This window comes from Citrus sinensis, chromosome 4, assembly GCF_022201045.2.
Source record: "Citrus sinensis cultivar Valencia sweet orange chromosome 4, DVS_A1.0, whole genome shotgun sequence".
NCBI classification, from domain to species: domain Eukaryota; kingdom Viridiplantae; phylum Streptophyta; class Magnoliopsida; order Sapindales; family Rutaceae; genus Citrus; species Citrus sinensis.
In genome coordinates, this window is record NC_068559.1 from 19,828,219 (window position 1) to 19,838,866 (window position 10,648).

Below are 10,648 nucleotides of genomic sequence, written 5' to 3' on the forward strand. Positions count from 1 at the left end.
TTAAGCTACTCTTATATTTATATTTTCTCTAAAAGCTTGGCGGGTGGTTTTCAAATATCTTTTGTTAGTTGCCCATCCCAAATTCAAAATGTGGAACTATACCAATAAAAATTAATATGAACTTGCCCACTCGTCTTATCTTTTTGAAAAAATTCATAGAAAAAAAATCATAATTACATAATGCTAATGCCCCGAATTTATTAATTTCATCAAAAATGTTGTATTTTCTTCCGCTCATTTCTTTTTGATCATTCACAAAAATAAGAGGCATACAAAGCATAAATTAAAAGGAAAGGCAGCGAGTGACTGTTTGCAAGAAAGAGAAGCGTACACGTTTTCCAAAATATATGAAAATGCATGTTTTTTAAGTATCATTTTTTTTTTTTTGGGAAAAACTTTTAAGTAACAAATTGAAAGAAAAGTAATAAATATTCTGAGAAATTAAATTAAATTCGATACTTCAAGTATAATATTAAAATGGCCACTCCACCTTGCTTAATGGCTTAATGGTGGTATGCTATTTTCACATTAGTTTGAGTTTTCATTTGAAAATAGAGATTTAAATTTTCTCTCTCAATTAAAATAATCAAATCGACGCGTTCATATCTCTTATGAAATGAGAATATAATTAATATCTCTCAAATATTAGTGAGAATAAAAATTTAAATTGTAATTTATAAAACTAACGTAGAATAGTTAAGAATTATTTAATCGTAAATATCAATAATTATTTGATTGTAATATCAAAAATTAAATGTATAAGTAAATGGCCACCATTTGGAAATCGAAGTGACTTTTTCTTCGAATTTGGAAAACATTTTAATGGTCACGAGCCAAATAGTAAAATTAGACAACGTTTTCATGTGAGCTAAAAGCTTACAAGTGTGCATTATATGTCTAGAGATCTGACAAGAGATATAGGAAACAATGCGAAAGCTTCCAAGTGATTGCTGCCTTTTTAATTTTAATTTTAATTTTTGCTTTTGTTTAGTTCTTTTCTTCTTCTTTTTTTCTTTTTTCTTTTTCTAAATAAAGTCTCCAAAAGTCAAGACTTCTCCACCTACGAAACTCTTAAAAAAATAGAGAAAATCTCTCCTACAAATAGTTAAAACAAAGTAGGAGAAACCTATTATAAAAGAAAATAAAACTTCCACAAAAAAACTCTAATAAAGTAGGGATAAAAAACTCTTATAGAAAAGGGGAGAAAAAAAAAAACCATTTGATTATTTACATGAAGAGAAGAGAAGATTGATGGTGTTACGATCTCGTATCAATTAAGTATGGTATTAGTTGATAATTTTGTTAATCCAAGGCACTCTTCTTTTAGAATTCGGTTCCTAAGCATATATTTTTTTACCTTGTGGACTTGTAAAACTAAAATCGAAATATTTTAATCCCCTAAAGTTAGCCCTCGCCACATTGATCCTGCCCTTGTAACCTTAGCGTGTCTGAACTACTGTGAAGATCTATGAGTTAGAAACAAGCCATGCTATTTTCATTTATCTGAAATGATCGGTTCTATTCAAATTTCAAAAATTATGAGTCTGTTAATTGAAATGGTTAATTATAAACTTGCCCTCACGTATAGAGGAAGTAGCTTGTAGTATGTATGTACATGTACGTAGTTATCAAATGAATGTCTTGGGCTTTTTATAATAATCAACTTCTAATATCATTAAAAGGAGAGTATCTTCGCGTGTAGTTGAATACTTGCAAATTCATTCTAAAAAAAAAAAATGCAAAGTTATTATGAATTCCGTTAATAATTTTCAGTAACTCCATTTATGTTTGTTGGGAGAATTTATTGAATTTCTAGTTGGAGCCAACACATATGAGTAGGGATGGCAACTGGATCGCTCCATAATGGATATTCACAATATCCATCCAATTGGATCAGATAATATCCATCCAAAAATTTTTGGATCTTGAAATGGATATTTTAAAATGATATCCAGATAGATATGGATAATTATTTTTACCCAATGGATATTCGTTTAACCCAACACAAGTTTAAAAAATTTTAATTTTATAAAATAAAAAAATATAATAAACAAACAATTGTAAAAATATTATATTAACTAGTGAAAAATTTAAAATTTTCTTATATTAAAAACTAAAGTTTTCAAAATTACCCTTTAATTTTTTAACTTATTTAATACTATTAATAATTATTATTTTATTTTATTAATTTAATATTATAAATGGACCTCCACCGGAAAGTCGCCGGACATCGCCGGAAAGTCGCCGGAATTACTGCCGGACCTCGCCGGAAGGTCGTCGGACCACCGTCGGCCTTGCCGGAAGGCCACCGGACCTCCACCGGAATTCGTTGAAAAGTTGCCGGACCGCCGCCACCGACCACCGGACTGCCATTTTATTTTATATATATTACTAATATATTAGTAATATATATATATATATATATATATTACTAATATAAATAGTTTAATAGCCAAATTTGATATTAGAATTTTAACTATTTTATATTATTATTTTTATATAATAAAAATAAAATATCCATGGATATCCATAGCTATATGGATAAAATCCATATCCATGTTCAATATTAAATACTGGATATAGATATGGATATATCCATTATGGATAATTATGGATTTATGTTTGGATGGATATTATCCATCCATAATTGGATATTTGCCATCCCTACATATGAGAAGTCAATATTACATTGATAAGCAATAAATGAAAGAAAACGAAAGGCATGTATGTCGACTAAATGTGACATCCATTGGCAAATAATGATCTCATTGGTTTTGAGATTAGGCACCTAGTAGGCTTGGTAAAATCTCGGGTCCGGTCTGGGTTTGGTGCAACCCGGGACAGGACTGAATGACAAAAATTGATGCTCACACCCGGACAAAACCCGATTTTTGCATGTGCAGTCCGGGCTTGAGCCCGACATGTCCCGGGTTTGGGTTTTCTAATCCGGGCTTCTAAGCTCGCAAACACTTCTTTCAATTTTTTTCTTTCATTTTTATCACCTAAATATCAACAAACAATAACACAACATGCATTCCTTGATTAGTGTGGAAACGGAAAAGTGAAGTAGAAGCTTTCATTCCTTGATTCTAAAATATAATTATAAGATTACAACATTAAACAATAACAGAGTATCTGAACACAACAGCCTAAGTAATTTCAAGTAGGTCTTTGTGTAACTGTGTTCTGATTGTAAGTCTGTAACAAAATAAAAATGAAGAATTGAAAAAATAAAGTGGCACAGCAATATGGCAAATAGGCAATATGGCATGTCTAAAATCTAAATGAGTCAAATTAATGGAATTATGGGCACGACCCAGAAAAGAGAGACAAAGAGTATTGATTTTGTGAGTGTGTGTGTTATTATTATTATTATTATACAGAATACAAAAGGTAAAGCAATTAAGCAAAAGAGAAGCAAAATGATGTAAACTGTAAAGATTATGAATCGGCAAAAATGCAACTGGGAAGACAAAATTTTGAAGAAAATAAATCAATACCTGGGGCTGGTAGTGGTGGCTGTGATGGCAGAGTGATGGACTAATGGTGGATGAGAAAGTGGCAATGGAGAGTTGGAGACGGTGACGCTAACGCTGACGGTGCCGGAGGGGGTTGCACGAGCCATGAAGGACTCACGTCACAGCCGAATTGGAGATGGAGCAACCGAGCAAAACCGAGTCAGCAAACGAGAAGAGATGATGCCGAGGGGCGACGGTGATGGACTGACAATGGGTAGCCTGTGGCAGTGTTGCTGCTTATGCCTTTGGGTTTGGGTAACTGGGGAATTAGGGATTTTCGGATTTGGGCATTTGCGTTTTGCGGATTTTGATTTTTTGGTTTTATATATATATATATTTATTAAAAAACCAGGTCCAGGTTTTGGGTTTTTGGTGCTGAACCCGAAACTGTGCCCGAAAATATCCGGGTTTGAAATTCTGAAACCTGGATCCGCTTTTTCAGTATATGCGGTCCGGGTTTTGCCCGGACCGGATTGGCCGGGTCCGGGCCGGATCCGGTCCGGGCGGATTTTTTTAACACCCCTAGCACCTAGTAACTTACTTGAATGATTTTTAAATAATTTTTTTATTAACTATTTGAATTTGAATTTTGGGATATGTATGGACTAAACAACCAGTTCAGGTTTTTTTTTTCTAAAAAAATTAATAACCTTATAGATAGCTTGAAATAAGTTATTTAATCACATGTGAAGATATGTGGCAAGATATAATAGGCCATAAAGCCTAAAACATACCTGATATGTGATGACATATCTTGTCATTAATTTCAACAAGAAATTGTGATTTAGAAATCCAAAAAATCTTGAGTTCTCCCTTGTTATCAATAATGTGCGAGCAATATTAAAAAAATAAAAGATAAAAATAAGAAGATATGGGTGAGAATAGATTAGGTTATATCATATTTGTGGAAAACCAATTCAATTCACTATTGATTAGGGATGACAATGGGGCAGATATGACTTAGATTTACTTTACTTCAGATCTACATTCATAAAAAAGATCAAGATTCTATATGTTCTAGATCCATCACGGACCCATATTTTTTGCTTCATATACATATTAGAAAAAGGAATAAATATTTATATCTACTCTAAATCTAGAAAAAACAATTAAAATCCAAAATTGCTATAAATCCGTCATGAATTCTCTCAATAATAAAGGAGCAATAATCTTTTATAATGAAAATTAAAGTCTAAAATGTATGATAACAATTAAATTATATAATTTGTCTCAAGAATCTAATAAATATTGTAGCTTACGCTTTTACACCAAAACAAGCAAATAAAAGAGATAATAACATATCCTTCAAAAGTAACTGCAAGAATAAAATCAATATGATATTCTACTATCTTCATCATCTTGATATCCACGGCACACCCATCATAATTTGTATAACATTAGATAATGATATTGCATATGCATGCTTAAAGGCTGGCTAACCTTAATTATTTTTGTCCCATTATCATTTAAATTTACAAAACTATTATTTAAGCTTTAAGATTTTTAGTACATGGTAAATACTACTAATATGCTATGAATGAAATTTGTTATCATTTATAATTACACAATTGCTAATATTTTTTTAAAAATAAAATTAAAAGATAGGTGGATATGAATTTAGATTTAGCTATTAAGATAGATCTGGACCTACTTCAAATTCATCTTAAATTCCCACGTCAATATCCAAATCCAATCTAAATCTATTTTAAGCCGACCCAAATCCATTCCCATCCCTACGTATTGATTGAGTTGGGAAATAAAATTAGCTTAATACAATCTAAATTAATCAGACCCTTAAGTCATGGAATTAATAAAAAAATATACATCATGAATTTCACTCCCACAACTATAAAGAGACGAATCCTCTAAATTAATCAAACCCTTAAATTATTGGATTAATAAAAAAATGAAAATAAATATATATTTATCATGAATTTTACTCCTACAACTATAAAGAGATGAATCCTTTATTTTCTTACTTAGGAGAGAAGTGTCAATCAACTGAATCAATAAATTATTAACAAAAAAGAAACACTCTCATTTAAGCTTTAAATTATTAAAGTCATATTTCAACATTAACAAGAGATAGATGGTAGAATCATTAAGCACATTTGTCACCTAACTACCAACGATATTATGAGTAGAATAGAATCAAATAAAGAACACATTTTGATCATTTTTCCATTAAAATGCGATTATTTATTTTAAACTATGAATGGTAATTGCTCTCAATCAAGGAGAAAGCCACGGGTGATGGATTTCAAATAATACAACAATTAAAACAAAATCAATACGTTTTTTATTTTATTTTATATACATTTCAAAATCCACCCATCTCAAAATCCGTGATAATGACGATGATTAAAATAAAATAACATCAAAACATTTGTGAAGCATTTTAAGCTTTGAAATGTGCTTGTGGCTGCCCCCAAACGGGGAGCCTAAATACACGATGTAATCAATTTTATCCTATGGAATGATTATAATAAACTGATAGAAATGTTAATTAATTTTTTTTTGCAAAACATAATTTGAACCAATCGTTTTCAATCAAGTACATGCGGAAAACGTGCAGTCGTGTACCCGTCACTCAATGGTCTCCCTCAACTGTCAAAAGCATCGTGGCAGCACCTGGTTTGTCCATTCCATGCAACCTAATTTCCCAACCACCACCCTACCAGTGCATTTGTATATTTTGGTTAGTTCATGGTTCATAAAATAAATAAATAAAAAAAAAACAAAAAAGGAATTTAGTGGAGGGCATATTTATAAATAGGCCAAATGCTCTTTAACGTTCCCTCCACACAGACAGATCACCCCTTGTCAGTCGTCTCTGTACTCTCTCAAGGCTCAAGTCTCTACTACTCTTTCTCTGTTTCTCAGCTCTGTCTGAGATTTCACAGCTCACCCCATTACCTACCAACAAAACAAATTTCGAAGGAAGCACCAAAAAAACAGAAAAAAAAAGACGTAAGTTTAATCACTCTCTATTTTTTTTTTTAAAGAGTTGTTCGTAATCATAATGGTAGTTCAAGTAAAGCTTTTTAATTATGTTTTAGCTGTTGCATTTGCATTACTCTGCTAGATCTTGTGATGATGGAGTGGGGGAACTTATCTGTGCAAGAGGGGTTACTTAAATGATTGTGATCTTGCTATATAATTGTGTTCTTAATCGCTTTGATGTAGACATGTAGTGTAGTTTCTTTTTTTTTTTAACAGATCTGGTTAGTTCTGTTCTGTTCTGTTCGTTTCTCTGGACAATGTTACGGGGAAATTTTAGTTTAAGCTTTTGTTTATAAACTGTTAATTGAGTATAATTTTTGTTTGTGCTTCTGGTGTAAGAGTGACGCGGGTGTTTATGATCGTATTTTTTTTATAATTTTACTACCAAACAGTTAACTTCATTAATGAATTGCTAATGTCACAAGGTTATTTTAGAAATTTTAATATATTCAATATTTTAAGAATTTTACATGATATAATATTTATAATTTTATCGATTAATCAGTTTAGATATATAAAATAATTAATTAATAAAAATATTATTATTTTTATATAATTAATTTTATAATTTTTTTTTTAAATTTGAAGGGCTAAATTACACTTATGTAGTTTAGGGTTAAAGAAGACTTTTTAAAAATTCTGTTAACTTTAGTGGTTTAGTGTTAAAATGATAAAAGATGAAACTTTAAGTGGGAAAAAGTCTTATCAAAAAAAAAAAAAAAGGGGGGAAAAAGTAATTCTCAGAGAGATTTAAAGCTATAATTTAATGATACTTGTTCTTAAGTGAAATCTCCTTGATGTTGGAATGTGTAGAAGTTGTTGTTGGAATGGCTACTGTTTACACGCCGAAGAACATTCTTATTACTGGAGCTGCTGGCTTCATTGCATCCCATGTATGCAACCGTCTCATTGGGAACTACCCGGAGTACAAGATTGTTGTTCTTGACAAACTTGATTACTGTTCAAACCTCAAGAACCTGAACCCCTCGCGATTGTCTCCGAACTTTAAGTTCATCAAGGGAGATGTCGCTAGTGCTGACTTGGTTCACTTCATTCTCCTAACCGAAAAGATTGATACCATTATGCACTTTGCTGCTCAGACCCATGTTGACAACTCCTTCGGCAACAGCTTTGAGTTCACTAAGAACAACATTTATGGAACACATGTTCTTCTCGAAGCCTGCAAGATCACAGGGCAAATCAAGAGGTTTATCCATGTCAGCACTGATGAGGTTTATGGGGAAACTGACGAGGATGCCGTGGTGGGGAACCATGAGGCTTCTCAGCTTTTGCCGACAAACCCTTATTCTGCCACAAAAGCTGGGGCCGAGATGCTTGTCATGGCCTACGGGCGTTCGTATGGCTTGCCTGTGATTACTACTAGAGGAAACAATGTGTATGGGCCCAATCAATTTCCTGAAAAGCTGATTCCAAAATTCATCCTCTTGGCTATGAAAGGAAAGCCTCTTCCTATTCATGGGGATGGATCAAATGTGAGGAGTTATCTCTACTGTGAGGATGTTGCTGAGGCATTTGATACTATTCTCCACAAAGGAGAAGTAGGCCATGTGTACAATATTGGGACGAAGAAAGAAAGGAGAGTGATTGATGTGGCCACAGACATCTGCAAACTTTTCTCTTTGAACCCAGATATTCAGATTAAGTTTGTGGAGAATAGGCCATTTAATGACCAGAGGTATTTCTTGGATGTTCAAAAGCTGAAACAATTAGGTTGGTATGAGCGGGTTACTTGGGAAGAGGGTCTGCAAAAGACAATGAAATGGTACATCAGCAATCCTGATTGGTGGGGTGATGTTAGTGGTGCTCTTCTCCCTCATCCAAGAACGTCGATGGCACCTGCAATTGAAGGGAAAGTTGATGGACATGATACTACTTTCATGCTCAAGATAAATAATTCTAGCCAGAGCCGAATGGTGGTTAGAGCTTCCAAGAGCAATTCCTCTAGACAGAAGCCATCCCTGAAGTTCTTGATTTATGGGAGAACGGGGTGGATAGGGGGCCTTCTTTTGAAGATTTGTGAAAAGCAAGGGATACCCTTCGAGTATGGAAAGGGACGCTTAGAGAACAGGTCACAACTCTTGGCCGATATTCAAAATGTGAACCCAACTCATGTCTTCAATGCGGCTGGAGTGACTGGAAGACCCAATGTGGATTGGTGTGAAACTCATAAGCCTGAGACAATTCGCACCAATGTTGTAGGCACATTGACCTTGGCAGATGTCTGCAGAGAGAATGGCCTACTTATGATGAATTACGCTACTGGTTGTATTTTCGAATATGATGCTAAGCATCCAGAGGGTACGGGAATTGGGTTCAAGGAGGAAGACAAACCCAATTTCACTGGCTCTTTCTATTCTAAAACCAAAGCCACGGTAACGTCATCTACTCCTCTTTATAATTTCTCTTAATTAATTTCACAACTGACTGAGTGTTGTTCATTTTTTGTTAAATTTATTGTGCTAGGTTGAAGAGCTTTTGAAAGAATATGATAATGTTTGTACCCTCAGAGTCCGAATGCCTATTTCGTCTGATCTCAACAATCCCCGTAACTTTATCACAAAGATTTCACGGTATAACAAAGTGGTGAACATTCCTAATAGCATGACTATCTTGGATGAGCTTCTACCAATTTCAGTTGAGATGGCGAAAAGGAATTTGAGTGGTATATGGAACTTCACAAACCCTGGTGTTGTGAGTCACAATGAGATTCTAGAGATGTACAAGGCCTACATAGACCCTGGTTTTAAGTGGACTAATTTCACACTCGAAGAACAGGCTAAGGTTATTGTTGCCCCTCGAAGCAACAATGAACTCGATGCATCTAAGTTGAAGAAGGAGTTCCCTGAGTTGTTATCTATCAAGGAGTCGCTGATAAAAAATGTCTTCGAACCCAACAAGAAAACCACTTTTGGTAGAGTGGCAAAATAAGCATTCCATGAATGCAAAACCCTCAGATTGATCCCCGCGCACTTCTTTGGGTAATGGTGTTTCTGATAGACTGAACCATTATTATTTTTGTAATCAATCATCAGCTTTAGTTTAACTTTAACATCTATGTGTTCCACTCTTTCCATATCCGTATGATAGCTAGCTAAGAAAATTTCATTTGGTGGTTCTGTTTATTTAATCTTAGGTTGGCCCTTGTCGCGAGGAGAGGATGCATTATATCTTTTTAGCTTGCAGCTATTTCTTGGAAGTTAAGTTACGAGGCTATTTATTTAATAAATGTCTAGTGGCTCTTCAGATTAATAATGTGAAGCAATTCTCCTGTAATTTTCTCTTACTTCACTTTTATCATTTGGTCTTGCACTGCGTTTGAGGGCATAATGGCTAATATCATGGATCTTTTGGAGTGAGTAGAGCGATTGTTTTGACGTCGTCAACTTGGTGCGAATTGTAGATAAACTCTTTGAACCCTAAACAAGAACACATTAAAATTGGAAAAGTACAGGCAAGGGACAAGTCACCACTGGAATATTTAGATTTAAATTATCCATTCATCATCCACTTCTATTTTTATCTCAAAATGTCAAAGTTGAAAAGAATTAATGGTGCGTTTACTTGACAGACTGAGAGATAATTGATGGTATTTATTTATTAAAAGAGAAATTATCATTGCACCATTTTTATTTTGTCTGATGCTCATCCAACCATTACAAAATTTTAATATGTATTTTATACCATTTTTTTTTTTTTACATTTGTATCAACTAGCCACTTTTGCATTAACACTATTAAATAATTTTAATAAAATGATAATTTTACCCCAAAATAATTAAAATGCTATTTTATCTTATAAAACTTTTAAAATTAAAAATTATAATCATAAAAACATCCTTAAATTTAATAAAAAATAAATCTCAAATAGAGGTGCTCAACTGATTTTTACTAAATTTAGATTTTATAAAATTTTAATAATTATTTTTATTAAAAATTATAATTTTACAAAATTTTAATATAAATAAATGAATTTATTTATTAAAAAATTATAATTTTGTAAAATTTTATTAAAATAACTGAATTTATTTCTTAAAAGAATAAATCCTAAAATTTTAATAATTTAGGGGATTTTTATTAAATCCCAAAATTTTGCAATTATTTTTATAA

At 32.7% G+C, this 10,648-nt stretch overlaps 1 protein-coding gene across 1 annotated transcript; it reads left to right on the forward strand.

Annotated features, from left to right (window-relative positions):
* The first annotated feature begins 6,242 nt into the window (after positions 1-6,242).
* Positions 6,243-9,647, forward strand: LOC102622881 (trifunctional UDP-glucose 4,6-dehydratase/UDP-4-keto-6-deoxy-D-glucose 3,5-epimerase/UDP-4-keto-L-rhamnose-reductase RHM1-like). The gene is made up of 3 exons (XM_006484770.4): positions 6,243-6,488; positions 7,335-8,914; positions 9,006-9,647. The coding sequence occupies exons 2-3, from the start codon at positions 7,349-7,351 to the stop codon at positions 9,468-9,470; spliced, it is 2,031 nt and encodes a 676-aa protein (XP_006484833.1). The 5' UTR covers positions 6,243-6,488; positions 7,335-7,348; the 3' UTR covers positions 9,471-9,647.
* Positions 9,648-10,648: the final 1,001 nt, after the last annotated feature.